Here is a 19,866-nt window from a genome sequence, read left to right as displayed (position 1 = left end):
TGACCATTGATATTTGGTACTATAAATGACGCATCAAGTGTGTCCCGGCGGGAGCCCAGTATTCAGCCATGTGCTGCAAACAGCTAATGTCACCTCCCCGGCAGCTGTCCTCTTCTATTGCACTGCTGAGCACACAGGTTTAAGAGGGATAGAATATATTTCATTACTTTGACTGTATGTGGAATTTATTCATGTTTTAAATATCGTTATCCAAGTATGAAATAGCTTGCTAGATTGTTTCAAATGGCCATGGGGAAAGATAAGTAGATACAGTAGGAATATATAGATAGATACATGTACAGTAGATAGGTAGATAGACAGATACAGTAGGTAGACAGACAGACAGACAGACAGACGAGATGGTACTATAAACAGTAGACATCAGCTATCAAATATTTAGAATGCTGAAGAAGTGTCATATGGTCAATATATGCAATATCTAACACCACCCCATTACATCTTCAGAATGGGATCTATTTTAATCTGATTTGTCCAACAAAGTCATCACTTTGCTTTGGTGTGAGTTAACCCTAATTTGTAATGGAGGTACAGAGGTTTTGCCATTTCTTGCAACAGGTTGTGTTTATGCATGGTCAGGTCACTAGAGAGGGATTACAGATGTGTTTGTACTTCCTGCAGGTTGGCTCGTGAGACTATAGTTCCGCAGCCAACATCTCTTCAAAACTATCGCTGCTTCCACTGCTGGCAGAATGAACCTTGGGCTGAATGCGGCAACTGAACTAGATATTATCATGCCCACCTTGAACGTTCTGTCCAACTTCTGACCAATCACAGTAGCTGCAGTGGTGGAAAATTAAATTCCGGAATTCAAAATGTATTTGAGTAAAAGTACAAAAGTATTGGTATCAAAATGTACTTGAAGTACCAAAAGTAGAAAGTAGTCATTATGCAGAATATCCCGTTTCACAAGTTTTCAAATGTATAAAAATCCTTTGAAAATAGCCAATCTACAAGCTCACAATGCGTTGCATCGTGACGCATTGTGAGCTTGTAGATTGGCTATTCTCAAATAGCCAATGTTTAAATAGGGCTGAAGTGGTTAATCTTTTGTAATAATAATCTAAATCTACAAAGTAACTAGTAACTAAAGTTTTCTAATACTTGTAGTGGAGTAAAAAGCACAATATTTGCCTCTGAGAAGTAGTGGAGTAAAAGTATAATAAATTGGCAATACTCCAGTAAAGTAAAAGTACCTCAAAATTGTACTTAAGTACAGTACTGAGTAAATGCACCACTGGTTATTGCCTACCTTTTGGGATGGCGCATGCACCAGGATTTAGGGTTTGTTTGTGAGATCAGAATGCTTCCTCGCTGAAGAACATGTGAGAGCTATGCCAAAAGCATCAAATGGATTAACTGAACTGTCAATATATTTCAGTCACATCCTTTTTGAACCATCTGCAACTGCACTATGATTGTGTGGGAAAAGAGGTGTTGGTGTTCTATACAGTATAATGACTTATCCGGGGGATGTGCGGCCCATGACATTACATTACATACGTGTATGCATGCCTGTCAGAATGAGTGTTACCAGACCTCAACATCAAAGCTTAAGTGATGAAATTACATTCTGATCGGTACGATTGTCATGTTGGACGGAAATTAACCAGAGCCCAAGATGAAAATGGAATGTAATTATCCTTTAGCCAGGTTGTTGCATGCATATGAATATCTGAAAGACTCTTGTCACATCCCTTCCATGTGCAAATTCCTTGGTATGTGTAGACGGCCCCATGTAATTCACCACACAATACTGTATATGAAATCCGAGTGAAGGTCTGTCTCTTTCAGCCAGCTCCGTTTCTCCCTGTCCTCTAGCGTTTGAGCGTTTTAAGTGGTGGCACATAAAGAAGTGTATTACTAGTGGCCTCTCTTTCGCCAAGGCTGCCAACCTATCCGCATTCAAATTGAAATTGAAATCCGTTGAAGCACTAATTCCCCATCCTGACTGTAGGCCCACGAACAGAGACCTTTTCAAAATAGCTTTATAAATCTCGGGTCAAATCGGCGGGTTCGACACTTTAAGCCAAGTCCCTGCTGAAAACTAAGAGAAGACTCCGTTGACTGAACACGTTTCCAATGAACTCCATCACAACTCATGAAACCCTCATTAGGACCGAGTAGCTATTAAGCAGCATTCTGCAAACCCAGGGCCAAGTAATCACACTTAACGAAGGAGCCTCAGAAAAGCCATTTGCACATCTTAATATGGACTGGGGTGAAATTCATTCGGAGCTGCTGATGACTAAAAGTTTGGTAGTCTCCTGACTCAAAGTTTGAGGTGCGCTTCTCTCTGAACAGTATGCATATTTTAGCGGCGTCCCCATACGGGGGAGGGCATCATCTGATTCGCACAGACACCCAAAAACACTAACTTATGACTGGTTTCACACCACAAGACTTATTTTAGTGTCAGTTTTTCTCTCATCTGATAGCTAACGTTTGCGGTGCGTGGAACTGGCTGTCTCTAGTTTCTCATTATATGAGGGAGCACACCATCTCCTTGTTAAAAATGTCTGATCAATGTGATGCGCGCTACCCAACCCGCATGTGTGTGTATGTGAGGGGGATAATAGAAAAAGAGAAAGATACTTGTACATACTGTATCTGTCTTTCCCTATTCAGCCGCCTCCTAGGTATTTCTGTGAACGTTATTCAAGATCCTCCCTCATGAACTGTAGTCTATATATTCTTCCTTTTTCCTGTGAGGTATCCTCGTTTTTCCCCTTAACATCCACTCTACACAGCACTCTCTCAGTGTTGCTGTAGGCTGTAATCCACGAGCAATAAAGCAGGACAGCATGTTAAATAAGCCTACTGGACAGCTTGGCTGGCTGGGGGCTTTGCCTCTGTGCTGTAGTGGGTGTCAATGAGGGAAAAGAAGCAGATAACCGATGGTGGATATTGTTAATTGTACCTCCTGGGACTTTATCTCCACTTCACAAGCTTTTCCCCTCCTCTGTTTCTCTACTTCAGAATGTATTATTTACAGTAATCAAAAGTACATGCCTACACTCCCATTTACTTAATTACATCAGTTGCTTTGGTGGAGATGGCCCTTTTGTCCGATTGATTTCTTGGTTTTGCTGTGGTTTTGGTCAAAGGCTGATCTGTGGCCTTTGTGACAGTAAGCAGTCATGGCCGTGCAGGGTACGGCATCCATGGATGGAGAAGCTTGGCTAGAGAAGCTTAGCTGGCTGACCCACCGTGCAGAAGATGTGTTTTGCTTTGCCCCTCGCCAACTGACATGTTTAAAGCCTCCTTCCGTCCTCTTTCGCACTTACAGAGGCCGAGGCACTAAACATACATTTCAGACACTGGTGAGTGATGTCAAAGAGCATTACACACACATACAGTACACACAAGAACGTAATATTTCAAAGTGCTTACTGCCTGCGGCTCACACCACAGCAGCACCAAATCTTCTCTCTGAGGCATCAATCAGGCATGTGGCAGCTCACACAGCGAGGTGGAATGGCTGTAAATGGCCGTTCAGATCGCTCTCATGGCTTTCTATCCTAGCGCTGACCTTTTCAAGCAACTCAAATGATGGTCACACGCTCTTAGATAGATTATTCCCTTATGTCAATGGTAACCAAGGCCCTGCACAAACCACCGGCTGCAAGCAATGGTCCCTTTTCACAGCAGCCCGGTCAAGGAGTAGAATTCAATCATTTCACTTCAGTCTGCACCATGGACGGTGATGGTGGTCATACATCAGTAGAGCTGAGGGGGAGGACATTGCTACTGTATCACTGTAAACACTATTAGTGGCCACGTCAGCGGATGAGATATACGGTAATGTATCACATTATGTATTTCATTACTCTGATAGGATGATGATGTTTGTTGTGGGTTGGTGGCGTTGAAGTTCTATGGGAAATATTACTACATATTGACATGGTGTAATGAAATTGGGCAGCTTTAGATTAATAATCGAAAGGAATGGCTTTCACTCAAACAAGAAAGGAGAAAACAATGAAATATAATAAAAACTAGCTGCACTCAGCCGAGTGAATACTGCAATCTCCACTGGGAAGCGTGGCCACTGACGTCAGTCATCTACAGTATATGACTGACCTATCTACTGTATGACATATGACAAACAGACACATAATATGCGTCATACGCTGCGTCATAATATCCCCCATTATATTCGCCCTGGCCGGAGGTAGAAATGATTATTGCAAGTATTGCAGACGTATAAAAGAAAGGGGATAGGCTCAGACTGTTGTGTGATTTCTTTATGGTAAATGGGTGAGTGTGTGCGCGCGCATGTGTGACTCCACTTATAGCCATATTTATAGCGTTTTTAGATATTTTTGGACCATTCCTTAGTTTCTATTAAACACACCTGTACTTATATTTCCACTGTTCCACAGCTCGTTTAACTCACAGGCCTTTTTCGGTTGAAAAGCTTATTAGTCATTAATATTCATTAGCTGACTGCTGATTGGCTAAGTCCTTTCTTTTATAGTTTTTAAACCTTTTTAACTAGTTTTTCCTAATAAAGTTGTTTTTATTTTGTTTCTGTAAAGCGACTTTGAGTACCTAGAAAAGCACTATATAAATAGTATGTATTATTATTACTTTGCGCCATGGTTTCAGTATATGCGTTTCAACAAGATTCCCCCAAAAACTTGGGTTGTCTCAGCACACACACACACACACACACACACACACACACACACACACACACACACACACACACACACACACACACACACACTTTTTGTGCTACAAGCCAGCTAGCAAAAGGTGCAGACCTGTGCAAAAACCACCACTCCCTCTGCTCCTCTTTGGCCAAAAGCCGGTTAGCAGCAATTAACTAAATACATTTACCATAACGTTAGTCAAATCTTTTTGTAATATTATGTATCTAACAGTAGTTCACTTCCATGTTTCCCGCAGTATCAAGTGGAGCATACTGCATGGAATATGGATACTGTAAAATAAATAAATATTGAAAACAATATTGTAGTATGATCCCTGGTTTTCTGTGCAATCTTGTGTGAAATGTTCTGTGCACAGCCAACCATGTGGACTGGGGGAAATTACCAAAAAGAGATTCCATCCATTTATTATAGTCTTCTCTTTTGAGAGGTTGTGCAGTGACAGGTTGGCAGCCTGGATGACAGGAACAATACATTTACCATGGACTAATTTACTGGTCATTTCATGGGGGTCAGCCCAATGTTTCTGTCTTCCTTTCCTCCTCCTTCTTTGCTTTCTGTCCTACTTGGGGAAGACGTTGCTGAGTGGGTAGAGGCCATCTGGGTGGGTGTCCTTGAGCAAGACCACCCCCCCCCCCCATGACCATCTGAGCAGCCATTTGCTGGGTGAAGCTGAAACGGAATTCCCCCCACAGGATCAATAAAAGTCTACCTACCTTTTCCCCCTCACTCGTCTCAACCTCTATATCTGTTACTGTTTTTTGTTTTTTTTCCTCCATCACTTTGCTTCACTGACTTGTACTGACAGGGAGATGCTGTGGTTCAGTGCTGCTGGAGTCATGACTCATAATCTTTAGATTCTGAAGCCTCCCCCTGACCTAAAATATACCCACCACACACACACACACGCGCCCCATGGTAAATTAGCCACACTGTCAGCCTGTCTGACGGTTCACTGGCAGAGGCTTTTCAAGGTGATACCAGTTGGAGAGAAGGGTGATAATGGCTCGCAGAGAAAATGGGAGAAGAATCGGTGGGCGTATTCATATTGTGGAGCTTTATGGATTGTCTCTTTTAACTCCAAATACCCCCCCCCCCCAAAAAAAAAATGAAGTCACCGGAAGAGGAGAATAGTTTAAACCCTATCAGCGAGTGTAGAAGACAGAAATGCTCATTTTCTGAAGTGCCTGTGGTGACTTTGTCTTCTGAAAGCCAGGGTTGGCTTCCTCTCTCATTTGGCAGACAGGGAGTGTCACTCTCTCAACTTGCTCATTAAATGCTGTTTGGTGCACTATTATCTTGATCTATATTCCTCTGGCAGCCTCCGAAATAGGCAGATGACTCATGATCTGAGTGACAGTATACAGAAGGCTCTTCCTTGCAATCTATGTGATTGCAATCCACGGGGTGTCAATGATCCATAAATAGACTTAAGTGAGAGAGCTGATAGCTTAGTTCTCTACCCAGAGAACAGAAGTCAAAGCAGAGATGCATGTAAATGAACTCCTACAGTGGCATCAATCAAGTAGGAGTAATCAGTGTTCCATTTGTACAAAAACAGACTGGGGGGGCTTCTTAACCACTTAAGCTTTCATGATGCGACAATTATGAGCTTATAGATCTATTTAAAAAATAATAATAATAATTTAACCCAGATCATGAGGCTGATTCTATAATGCCTTCTAAATCAGTAGTTCTCACACTTTCAAGATTTTTATAAAATATTCAAAAATAGCAGATGTACAAGCTTGCAGTGCGGCACAAAGTGACACGCTGTGAGCTTGTATATCTGCTATTTTGAATAGCCAACGCAAAAAATCTTAAATTACATTTTTGGTTTTAATGGGTTAAATGTTAAAATTTACATTTTAAATTAGTTTTTAAATATTTGATCATACCCCCCCCAATCAACCCACATCCCCAGAATCTCTGGCAGCATGCTTCAGTGCAGTATACTAGTAGACACACCACTTAATTAAAGTTATTAGATAGGGGCCACTGCTCACACATCCAAACGATGACTCCCTGCAGTAGGTTACTGCTGCTAAACAGCATACACTCATTTATTTTCTTGACTAGGACAGATATACAGTAGAGTCAAAGCCTTATTGTCTTAACGTGCACGCACGCACGCACGTATGCACTCGCACGCACAATTCAATTCAATTCAATTATTGGAATGAGAAAACATACATTTACATTGCCAAAGAAAACATGGAATAAACCAAATATAAATCAAGTATAATAATTGTATTTACAAAAATAATTCAAATTACATTAAATTAAATTAAATTAAATTAAAGGGAATAAAGAGATGTGTAAACAGAGCTATGTAACACACCTTAGAAAAACTAGCTGAATTGTGCATTTGCTGTTTTATTTGATGTTATATACATCATGTAAGCATATGACTTATATAGCGTATAACAAATACAAGACAGGTGGGCACTAGGGACATCTGGGCACCATATTTTTGGGATGACTGGGCACCTGGACAACTGGACACCAAAACTATGTGGGCACTAGGGACATGTGGGCACCTTGACGAGTGGGCACTTAGGGGTGGAGATAACTGGGCACCTGGACGAGTGGGCACCTGAATTAGGATTCGTGTCCGAAAGTGTTTTTTAACTTTACATAGCATGCTGCTTTGTTGTTGGTAAGTGATGTTTAACCCACTGTTCTTTAAACCCCCTAACACAACCCAACAACGAGGTCAAAAGTACAATATAAGAGTTTATTTGCCAAAATAGTACTGAGGTCAAAAGTACATTATAACAGAATTTCAAACTCAAAGTACAATATAAGAGTATTTGCCAAAATAGAAGTACTGTTAAAAAATAGAACAAATTGGGAAAATTGAAAAATACCAAAAAGCATTAAGGATACCAAAAATTGTCAAATGATCAATGTTCAGGTAGAGAAAACATAGCTAAACAGTACACTATAAAATGATAGAACAAAATATAGTAGCCTACAGTAATCCTAATTCAGGTGCCCATTCGTCCAGGTGCCCACATGTCCCTAGTGCCCAGATAGTTTTGGTGCCCAGTTGCCCTGGTGCCTACCCCTTCAGGTGCCCACTTGTCCAGGTGCCCAGTTATCTCCACCCCTAAGTGCCCACATGTCCCTATAGTGCCCAGATGGTTTTGGTGCCCACCTGTCCTGTTACCGGGTATGAATATGTGCTTTTGTAGTTTTTTGGAACGGGGGAGTACGTACCTACAGGACGTACATACTACTAATCCCAGCATCCTCTCTGATGTGTGGGCCGGTGTTGCCATCAGGGGGAGGAAGGTGGCGCCAGGGACCTGTTGGTGGTTAGAAATGACAGCTGAGGAACTCGGATTTCATCACAGAGATCACAATAACAACAGACCCAGCAGATAACGGGAGACGAGGCTGTTCGGGATCGGCGTGAGTGTGCGTTCCGTTCCGTTTCACTAGTGCTGGAGCCGGGTGTAGCATGATAGCTAGTGGTTTCACCGTGCTGATCCAGATCCAGCCGCTATTTCGCAGGGCTAAACTGAGCTGAGCCGCGCTGAGCTGAGCTGCTGAGCCCCATAGTGTGTGTGTGCGTATGTTTGTGCATGTGTATGCGTGTCGCACTGCACTTCTCCCACCTGTCAAGTTAGCCAGTATAGGCTAATTTGATGTGGCTGGCTGGGTGGCTAACATAAAGCTAGTCAGAAGACACGTTTGTGTGGGTGAGGTGCAGTTAAGCTGAATGGCCTGCACATGCACCCCGGCTTATCAGTGACACTTCATCTGAATGTGTGTTAGCTTAGTGCAAACTAACATCAGATAACACAGTTGGCTAATTAGCCTGCCTATTTAGCTTAGCTGCTGCTGCTGTGGCGTTGCTAGCAAAGCTGGCTAATTGACCCAGATTTAGTGCAGGGGAATAATGTTGTTTTTTCCACCAGGCTGAGCTTTATTTACATGTGATAAGCATGGTTGAACAACACAGGGGTCAGGTATGTTTGGAGGGTGTGACTGACATGATGACAGAGGTGACTATGTGACATCATCATACTGACCCAAATGTCCCAGGCCTTGGTGATGTGTAGGGCAATGGTTCTTCTCAAACTTTTTTTTTGACTCAGAGCACCTCTGTAAATTACTTTTTAATCCACGGCACCCCTGAATTACTTTGTTACTTTATAGCACCTTACATATGTCATGTTAGGATATGTAAACATGTAAATCTATCCTAAGATACAGTGTGTCACGAGGAAAACTTCAGAAAATATTTTTTCCATTAGGACAGATTGAAAATAACTTTATACTTGATGTTTAACCACTTGAACCCCAGCAGCATCCCTATTCTCGGGGGAACATTCTCCAAAAATAGCTGCTATATCTGGCGAATGAATTCCAAATATTATCAAAGTATTCTGCAGTACGCCACTTTGAGAAACCCTGGTTTAGGGTGAACACATTTTGTCAAATTCTCAGCTGTTCCTCACATGGTCTTTCCAAACGTATCTAGCTATGAAGTGCTTACTACTCTCAAGCCAGACCTCTGGGAACGAGTCTAAGCCAGAGACAACTCTTCCACAACAGAGCCGTATAAGAGAGTTATGACACTAGCGTTGACTACCATTGTAAGACTGGAATGCGGAAGTGCTCTGCCTATCTCAATGAGATATATCCAATGTTTGGAACTATTGCCCATAGCAGCCCGCTTTGCCGCGAGATCAAAGCGTGACGTTACTTACTCTCTCTTCTACACTCTGTTCCACAACCTTCAAATGTCTGTAATTACGCCCCCTAAAAGTTTTGCACAGGAAGCTAGCTGTCGTCTGTTTGTCATTTCCCGAAAATACATCGTAGAGAAATTAGATTTACAGTAGAACTTATTTACGCTGCTGCGAAGGTGAAACATAGGTGGGTTGGAGGCGGGAGTCCGAGTCATCCGCTTTATTTTCGGAGGCTTTCCAGCACTTCCGATGTAGGCGGAAGCTTTTGAGAATAGTTGAAGCCAACAGTCTGTCTCCAGAGACTTAAGTGCTCGCAGTAATGTCTGGGACATCAAGCTGTTCATCTGTAAAACTGAATTACATTATCCAGGAGTATACTGTCATTTAATGTCATTCTGTGCCTCCTGAGATGCCCCACAAAGCCTCTGGAAGCACAAATAACTACACAAAGCAAGTATTGCATTACGCTGCAAACATGGCTCGAGGAAGAGAAGATCAAATTAAATGCAACAAGTAGTACACCCACGAGAGTCAAAATGAAGTTGCCATTTAGGTAACAGTGGGCTAAATCTGCAGTCTAGAGCAAATGTGGTGTCATTACTTTAAGCACCTTAACCTCTTTCTCCCTGTTTGGGGCATGTCATTATAACAATTTTTCAAAAATAGCAGATCTACAAGCACAAGTCACAATGCGTCGGTTGAGCTTGTAGATAGGCTACGGCAAAGTGTAAAATAGTGTGCTTTTGTGGTCGCCGTAAAGCCAAACGGTGCTGCGATAATGATACTGGCACAGTGCTAAACATAAGGCTTTGAACATGTACAGTAGTTTACTGTGCAAGTGTCTGTATGTTTATATCTGCTCTGCTCTCCATTCAGGGTCGTGGTGAGGACCGTGCACGTGATGGAGTCCCTGATGAGTGCGGTGGCACCACGCTCCCCAGCCCCGGCCAAGAAGCCGTCGGAAGTGGACTTCCGTTCGGGGGCCACCCTGGAGCAGCTGTCAGCCCGTGTGTCGGAGCTGGTCGTCCTGGAGCAGGGAGAATTTGGAGACCAGACTGCGTTAGAAGTCCACACTGCCAAGGACTTCATTTTCAACATGCTAGGTATGGCTTCATGTTGGACAAAGGAGGTGTGATGTACAATGAATGGGCTTGGTGACTGTGGTGGGGAGACATAATATTGACCACTTTACAGAGATTCAAAGTACATACAGACAGAATGGGATGCAAAGTCTGTAGTACCTCACATGCAGTACAAACCACAAGTCTTAAGATCGACAATGTCCAAGCATTGCCAGCTAAGCTACATTGCTGCTGACTTGAGTCTCCGTTGAAGTGTTGCTCAAGCCACACTGCCTAACTTAAGCTGGTTGGGTTAAATAAATAGCACAGGGAACTGGCTAACAGCTATAATTAGTTTTACTTCCCTTTTATGGAACGGAGCAGGAATTGTGGGACGAGAGAGCTGGGAAGTGGAAATTGTGAAACAAAAACATATGATTGATTGACGCTTCAGTGTTATCAGAGCGCTGCAAAATGTTGAAGCCAGCTCATTTTCTTTTGTATTGCGTCAAGCAGCGGCAGTCAGGTTTCAGGTTGTAGTTTCATGTCGCTGGCATCCATTGAAAATTACTTTTAGCATGTTTTGTCGCTGCTACTGTGAAAATGGAATTAGTCAACTGCATTGCACTCTACATAAGTAGAAACGTTAACATACATTCAGTAGCTATGCACTTAGGAGCTGCAAGACACGGTTGCACGTGTATACAGCATACAATAGGGTTGTTGTTGACAAGAATGAAGACAAGAATGAATAGCCTCTGCAAGTAATGTAACAAACTGTGGTGCGTGTGCAATTTGAAGGCGGCAGCAGGCCAGACTTTACAGAAAGGTTTGTGTTTGTTGAGTTATGAACGGAACCCAACGTAACTCTTGTTCGTGTGTGTGTGTGTGTGTGTGTGTGTGTGTGTGTGTGTGTGTGTGTGTGTGTGTGTGTGTGTGTGTGTGTGTGTGTGTGTGTGTGTGTGTGTGTGTGTGTGTGTGTGTGTGTGTGTGTGTGTGTGTGTGTGTGTGTGTGTGTGTGTGTGTGTGTGTGTGTGTGTGTGTGTGCGCGCGCGCGGTGTGTATGCATGATTGAGTGAAACTGGCTACTGCTTCCCTGGAAAAATACATGTTAAAATAATAATTGTATTCTAATAGTGAAAATAGCATTTATTTCAATGGAAATATTCGCACATCCGGTTAACTTAGAAGCAGGTACGCTGGACAGTATCATGTGACCATTCAGAAGGAAAGATCCTGCACACTGCCCTCGATCAGCAGCATCAGTTTATTAAACACGCAGATCTCCTACTTTTGAAAGTTGTTATAATTATGAAATGTTTGGTCATTTTGGGAAAACCTTCGACTATAATAACATGCCCAAAACAGGAACACCAGGTTGAAAGTGAAAGTGGACACTTATGCTAAATAGTTTGGTTGTTTGGTGCTGTAGTGCAGACTTGATGTATTGTACTGTAACAGTTACTTTACGTCACCACATTTTCCACATCCAAACTGATACTTTTACCAATTGGTCGTAATTAATCAAATGAGCTAAAGCAAAATATGAAACTCACACAGACCAAAGCAATTAAGATGATTTACTTTGACGGTCATTTCAGTAGGCGGTAATAAATGAAGTGTGTGTGTTTGTCCAATAGGTGGCACTCTCTCCCCTTCCAGCTTTCCCCTGTCAATGCTGCTCTCCTCATATCTGTCCGTCTGTACCGACACCACTGGCAACCAAGGGTCATTTGGCCACGGTCCTGATAAGTTCCAGGGGTCTTTTCTTTTCAGCTGCCCTCTCGTCTATCTCTTTTACTTTTGGTTCTGTCATCTCCCCCTTTCTCTCCACGCTGTGTTTTTTGCTCTCCCATCAGCATTTCCTTTCCTTGGCCTGCTGCTCTCTCAGCGGTGGGGCTCTCCTCCATTCGTCTGTGCCAGCCAGAAAGCCTCCGTAGATCTAAAAGTCCCCTCTCCATTTCAACATATCATCCCCGGGACAATAGCGGCGGTGCAGCCCCATTAACCCACCCCAACCACCCGTGCAGTTTGGGCTCAGGCTATTGTTTGCTGCAAAAATATCATAAGAGGCGCTTTCTTTTATTGCTAATCTAGTTAAATATTGGATTAGCTGCCAGCCCTGCCCGCCCCTGTGGATCTCTGTGCATCTCCTTCCTGTCCTCTCACACTCCTCTCATCTTCTCGTATAGCGTAACCACATGAACCCTATTCTGGAAATGGTGAATATTCTGTGAAAAATAGGCATAGCTTGTAGTTCTGCAATTTCAAAGACATATGGTGTAGACGGAAAACAGGAATGGGCAAAATACAGACCCCTGGTGGTTAAATGCATACTTAGACTGCCTCGCCTAGAGAGAGAAATAAATATCACATGAAATCAAAATTACAACACTTTTTCATTTTAGTTTTTCCCTCTCTATACCTATTGTGGACAGTATCGTGTTGCTCCTTCAGCTATATTCTTATCTAGTCTAAACTGATATCAGATATTAGCTCTGCCAGTGTGCGGTCCCATCATGTTTTCACTGCTTGTTTGCAACCCCGGTTCAAGACTAAGTTTTTCCAGTTGTTTTCCTTCCCCGGGGCTGCCGCTGCTTGCTGAAGCGATCACAAAGGGGTTGTCTGGTATTTTTGTGTCCCCTTGTTCCAGTACCTCCCACTGGGACATCTCAGCCTCTGTTCCGAAATGAAAAACAAAAAACTCCAAAACAAACAACCGGGGGGAAAAAAAAACTGCTTCTGTGTAGCTCTAACGGAGCGGAGGGGGAGACGCCTTGTGTGTGATTGGAGGCTACAGTGTGCAGACTAGAGTGGAGTACGCCGTGGTGGCTGTGTATGCGGCGGCGTACCGTTCAAGGACGCAAGCAAGGCGCCACTGGGAACAAGCAAATCACAGCTCCCGGCAAACAAAGGCACGGGCTCATCATGCATACTCTATGTGTACTTTGTGAGTGAGGTGACAAATACACGCTATTGAATATAGGTGTGTATGTGTGTCGCCGCTGCTTACACACTCACGCTCACATGCGTGCGCGCACATGCACACACACCACAGTTTGCTACATTACTTCCAGAGGCTTTTATAAAGTTTGGGCTGCAATAGGATCCCCCACTGGGCTTTGCACTCAGAGAGAGAGGAGAGGTAAAGAGATTAAAAGCACACTCGCGCACACGCAGAGTGCAGCACCTTCCCCAGCTTTTACAGATCCAAGAAGCAACTGTTATTTACACTGGGTGCTCTGTGAGTAAACAGTGTATGGCTTTGCCTGCAGGGAAGTGTGGTCGGGGGAACCGTATACTCTACTGTATACTGTATAGTATAGACTCGTAGAAGCAATGCACGATCAAGGCAGAAGTGTCTGGAGACAGATACAGAAGAAATACAACTTATTGAAACGATGTGCCAGGCCCCCACATACAGTATGCCAACACTGGTACTTGTGAGATCTCTGTGAAAGCGTCAGGTAAAAAGGACGCTTTTTATGACATTTTGAAATACCAGGCACACAGCCCAGTTCCTCAGATAGAGATTTCAAAAGTATGGCCGTGCCGAAATGGAATACAGATTTGTTAGGCTGGCCCAAGCTTCAACCCCACTCTGGAAAGCTTGCGTGCGTTTTGCACATCTCCACGAGTGCATCAGTTCCACTTCAGCAACCCCCCTGTCCAACCCTTCTCCTTACATTACATCAGCTTTGGTTTGGATAGTAATGCGGAGGCTGGGGGCCAATCTCGAGGGAGGCTGAGCGCTGGGGTACGAGTCAAAAGTTCACCTTGAGATGAGACGGGAAGGAAACTAAAATCGAGATGAATAACGGCAGCGAAACAAAAGCCGGCTCGGCTCGTCTTGTCTGTTTGCGCGTGCATGTGTGTGTTATGGCACCCTGGGTGTTTATGCATCCTTGGCGCTTTGGTGTTCTGTCTGCCTGCCAGCCGAGGTCGCTCCTTCCCATTTGGCTGACCTTCTTCAAAATAACACCACAGTCAGAGTGAGGCCGGGGACGGCAGAAGTTCAGATTGGTACACTGGCAACTTCACTGTTCCTCCCCTGCAGTGTTGATTTTAACAACACATTTTTATGTAGTTTTAGTCATAGTCTTTTGAATAAAATTCTGTTTAGTTTTAGTCATATTTTAGTCACCTGAAATGTTTTACTTTTAGTCTAGTTTTAGTTGACTAAATATCATAAGATTTTAGTGCCAACAAAATGGCTGGTTTTCACTTACTGGAGCTGCATGCCAAAAATAGCAGATATACAAGATCAGCTATTTTCGGTCTGTGACACCCGCACGCTCCCATGATGACTTGTCTCAGTTCTGCTGGAGGTGCATCCATGTGATGTTTTTTCATTAATAGTAATAGTTTTAGTCATCATAGCTTAGTTTTGATAAACGTTTTCTTTCGTTTTCGTCAGGGACAAAAGGTAGTCGACAATTTCTTTCGTCTTAGTTTTAGTCGAAGAAATCAACACTGCAGTGCTCACCTGTTTTATTACCGACGCCCCTTGCTGAGCCAAGCGTGAATGACTGGAATTGAGAGGTCAGTTAATAGAGCGACACGCTCACTGACATGACACGACACCCATATATCTGACTGTATCGACAAATCGACAGCGATTCTATAGGGAGCTGTTGTCTGTTTTCCTAGCTGTGAGACGCTCATCAACAGTTTTCGGTCCTGCTTGGTTTACACAGCTTCATGGCGGCCTGACTCTTTTCAGCCTCCGTTGCTGAGACGGCGAGCCCTGCTTTGACGCACCCCTTTGGGGGCTGCTGCTGTTTACCATGCAGGCTGTGGGGCCCGAGCGGGTCCCACACGCCCACACTGGCTGACTAATGCCGCGTTAAATGCTCCTATCTCCTCCACTTTGGATCCAGATGCCTGCGCGAGACTGGCGGACCCTCCCCGGGGGCCCATCACAGCCATTGTTATTCTGTGCGTGTCCACCGGGGGCTGCGTTTGATAGCGCCAAAGCGACGAGCAGCATGAGGAATTGGTGTGGCTGCTGCCCTCTCTCCTCCCCGTTTTCTTTTTTTTTCTCCCTTCTTTAATGCACATCCACTCTCTTCTGCCTCTCATTCCTGTCCTGCTTTAGTGTTCTGTGTAACTGGTGCTGGATGGGGATCTGAGGTTGTCGGTCGATACGTCACACAACACGTTCATTAGGAACACAAATTGTTGCTGTCGGGCAGAAACCTCTTATCTCCATATTCTAACTTTTTGTGTTTTTTCGTAGATTAACGCCCTACTTGATCATACAACAGCGTCAAACAAAAGTATCAAAAGTAGCAGATTCACAAGTATCAAAAGTAGCAGATCCACAAGTATCATTTTTTTTTTGCTATTTTGGAATTTGAATCCTGAAAAGTAAGTAAGAGGTTGGACATGAGGTTTACACCCGACAGACAAAATACTCTTAAGAGTAGCCATAGCCCATACATCTATCCATCCCTCCAAACATACTGTAAAAGGAGCTATTAAACCATTGATCAATATGCATAAGCCAGTCAGGCATGGCTTGTGCACGCAGACATGCACACGGGGTATCTAATATGAAAGTGAATTGAGTTGTTAACAACATTAACACCATTACTGTGACATAACATTCATTGACTGGTACCCAGAAAGCTGCTCTTTATCACAACAAAGACTGTCGCTGAGGTTTTCGGTTCCTTTTTGAATAGGTAATGCTTCAGTTTAAACGCTCAGAGTTTTAAATTGACCACTGTTGGCTACATTACAAGAGCCAATGTGATTGATGTTTTTTCTTTCTTTCTTTTTTTTTTTACATTCGTTTGAGACAGAGTCTCAAAATGCATGGCATTTTCAGTGGTTGCAAACAAAGCAGACTATTTGAAAGCGTAGTGTCCCTATACTCCCCATCCATATCGTATCTGCATTATTCAGCCGAGGGCCTGCTAAAGGATTTTTCTGACATCGTGTCGTGGTGTAGCTCTAATAAGAGAACAATGTCAGCGCACACAGCTTTATAGCTCTTCGAGGTGCTGATAAAAATTCAATGCAAAAAAAAACACTGACTCTCAGAGGTTCAGGGGATTGAATGAAGCTGAGACATTCACTTTGTTCTGTTGAGCTCACTTTTCTGTGTTTCCTGGCAGAGGTCAGCATCGGCTCTGACCTCTGCTTCGGTGTCGTCAGTGGTGGAAATACCAGAGTATATACCAGAGTATTCATCATGCAGAATGTCCCCATTTCACAAGGTATCATTATGTATAAAAATCTTTCCACCGCTGGGTGTTGTGCACCGAAAGTAGCAGATGTACAAGCTCACAACGCCATGCAATAGGACTGCACAGTTAACCGCATCGAAAACGACATTTAGAACCTCTCGCCAACTTAATTTTGCTCATGTCGGTTAATTTGGTTAATGATTTCCCTGATGCAAGCGTTCATGAAGTGTCAACTGACAGCTTCAATATTTTAGTATGTTTACAGTACTGACCTTGTCAGAGAACTAAGAAAAGTGTACAAAATAATTATTATAGCAGATCTACAAGATCACTAAGCGTCCTGTGTGCTTGTACATATTATGCTCTTTTCGGCAAAGAGATTTGCTGTAGAGGGAAAAAGGGAGGGGGCCAAGTACAGTATTTAGAGCCCTGGGGGACCCCGGTCAACTAAGTACATGAGATTTAACAGATTAATCGTAATTGAGGTAAACATTTGAAATAATCGTAATATTCAAAAATATTTAAAATCATATCGCCCCGCCTTACATCGTTGTGTGCTCGTAATATTAAAAAATATTTAAAATCATATCGCCCCGCCTTACATCGTTGTGTGCTCGTAATATTAAAAAATATTTAAAATCATATCGCCCCGCCTTACATCGTTGTGTGCTCGTAATATTAAAAAATATTTAAAATCATATCGCCCCGCCTTACATCGTTGTGTGCTGGTAGATTGGCAATTTTCAGCGTGCGATACTTGATATATAAATCAGGCATAACAGTTTTGAAACGGAGCGTCAATCTTCCACTCTATCTCTTTATTTCTCTCTCTTTCTCTCTCACACGCCTATGTCTCATTGATCTGTGAAATCCAGTGGATGGGATTAAATGGGAGCACATCCATCCTGTCTGTTAAAAAAGACCCTGTTTTGAATTTTAATCTCCCCGTCTAGATGCAGGCTCATATTCGGCAAGAAGTCAGAGGATCTCACCTTTCAGCACGGGGGTAGTGCGGGGCTAATCCTGGTATTATATGGAGCCCAGAGGAGGCTGTGAAACATGCTGGTTGAAAAGAGAGCTGATACCATCTGGTTCAAACTGTTAGTCAAGTCAAAGGATGGAATCGCAGCTTTCAGGACTGTCTTTAAGGTTATTTTAACGTTTTCCTGCATGTTACCAGTGGTGGAAAGTAATTACTCAAGTACTGCACTTATGTACAATTTTTAGGTACTTTTTACTTTACTGGAGTATGTCCAATTTTCAATACTTTAAATTCTACTCCACTACATCTCAGGCAAATATTGTACTTAACTCCACTACAATTATTTGAAAACTTTAGTAACTACTGTAGTTACTTTGTAGATTTGGATTGTTATTACAAAACATACAATAACCACTTCAGCCCTATTTGAACGTTGGCTATTTGAAAATAGCCGATCCACAAGCTCACAATGCGTCGCGAAGCGTTGTGAGCTTTTAGATGTGCTATTTTCAAAAGATTTGAATACATTTTATACATATGATATCTTGTAAAATGGGACATTCTGCATAATGAGTACTTTTGGTACCTTAAAGGGGTAGTTCACCCCCAAAATAACTTTTTTTCTATTGATTACTCACCCCATGGAGCCTTGAATTCATGGATATTTTTTTGTTTTTGTCGCATTCCTTCCTTTATTATTTGATTATAATAAATTTGTCCCCATTGATTCCGGTAGGAGACACAAATGCATTTGTGTCTCCTACCGGAATCAATGGGGACAAATTTATTAAAATCAAATTATTGGCTTAGGAATGTGACAAAAACTAAAAAATATCTATGAATTCAAGGCTCCAGGTGGTGAGGAATCAATAGAAAAAAAAATATTTTGGGGGTGAACTACCCCTTTAAGTAGATTTTTATGCCAATACTTTTACTAATTTTGATTATCGGTCTTTTGCTTGGAACAGAGCGTTTCTACATTGCAGTATTGATGCTATTACTTAAGTAAAAAATGTAACTTTTTCCATCCCGCATGTTACGTCAGACATATTGCCCAGAGGGACAGGAAACGTGAGATATGAATCCTGAGCTGGATTCAATTCTTCAACCATTTAGGGAATTTAGGGCTGGGCGAAGTGTTGTCACAACATCCCTGACCACCAAACATCGATGTGTTCTGTATTGTTTCATCTAAACATCCTAATTGCACTATTTAGCGATTCGTCTCTATGATTTATCTTTATTTAGTGACATTAGACGACCTCTGAATAAGTTTGTGTTTTTGTTCACTAACATTGATCATGCTGTATTACATTTTATGATTTGTATTGTGATGTTTTTTGCCTGGACCCCAGGAAGAATAGTCTCCACTACGGTTTAGACTAATGGGGATCCTTAATAAACAATAAATAATAAGGTTAAAGGAAAAGGAACAGAGAGGAGAAGAGGTGAATTGTTTTGCCTTATAATCTTGCAGGATGCAATGGAAAATAATGACTTTTTCATAGATGCTGACTAATACTTTTACCTTACTTTTACCTCATTATCTATTCACAGCTTTGGCCATACTTAAACTCTCTAATTGTCCCATTAACGGCTTTATATTCATATTTAGCATTTTCTCCAAAGTCATTAGAATATACCTTGGTAATTGAGTCAGTGTTGGCTAAATCTCGTTGCACAGTTAATACGTAACGTCATTGACATTTGGAATTCATTCGTAAATCTCTTTTCTCCAGGGACTATTTTCCGCTAGAATGTTCAGATCAGTTTGTGATGGAAAATGCAATGAAGGTTGGTTGGTTGCTTTTATTGTGATTTATTTGTATATGCAGGTATACTGCACATAGAAATGTGATGGCTCTGATACATATTAAAGGTAGGGTAAGTGATATTCTTTGGTTTAAACAAAAAAGGTTTTTGTTAAAAGGTTAGAGCTCTATATTCTGATAGTAATCATTGCTATAGAGTGTTTGTTCAGTAACAGGGGTCTCCCTGTCTCCCCAGCTGTTTAATAAACAGATAATACATTTTCAGGTAGCTGTGGTGACTGGCATTCAATCAGTCAGTCTCTGATACTACAGTACCTAAATGAAAGCAATGGAATCCAGTGACTTGCTCAAAAATCGAACAAATCACAGTATGCTTTGTGACATGGTCAGAGTTGGTGGTCAATGGACTAAACACGTCAGACCACTGGTATGGTCCTTGCCTCTTTCAACCTGGCATGGC

At 42.4% G+C, this 19,866-nt stretch overlaps 1 protein-coding gene across 3 annotated transcripts in view; it reads left to right on the top strand.

The window, feature by feature from the left end:
• The first annotated feature begins 7,978 nt into the window (after nucleotides 1-7,978).
• Nucleotides 7,979-19,866, top strand: part of tmem102 (transmembrane protein 102) — a 192,541-nt gene continuing 180,653 nt past the window's right edge. For 2 of the 3 annotated variants that reach the window (XR_013934593.1, XM_080451522.1), the window contains exons 1-2: nucleotides 7,981-8,117; nucleotides 10,274-10,500. Coding sequence is in view for 2 of the 3 variants with exons in the window: in XM_080451522.1 (XP_080307648.1) it covers nucleotides 10,299-10,500 (202 nt within the window). In the remaining variant the exon portion in view is untranslated. Of the gene's footprint in view, nucleotides 8,118-10,273; nucleotides 10,501-19,866 lie in introns of all 3 variants that reach the window. The other variant, XM_080451523.1, reaches the window with a different exon arrangement.

The sequence above is a fragment of the Gymnoscopelus braueri genome, assembly GCF_963280865.1.
Source record: "Gymnoscopelus braueri genome assembly, chromosome: 15".
Lineage (NCBI taxonomy): Eukaryota > Metazoa > Chordata > Actinopteri > Myctophiformes > Myctophidae > Gymnoscopelus > Gymnoscopelus braueri.
The sequence above is the reverse complement of the archived record's forward strand: the minus strand, read 5'-3'. Positions and strand labels throughout refer to the sequence as shown.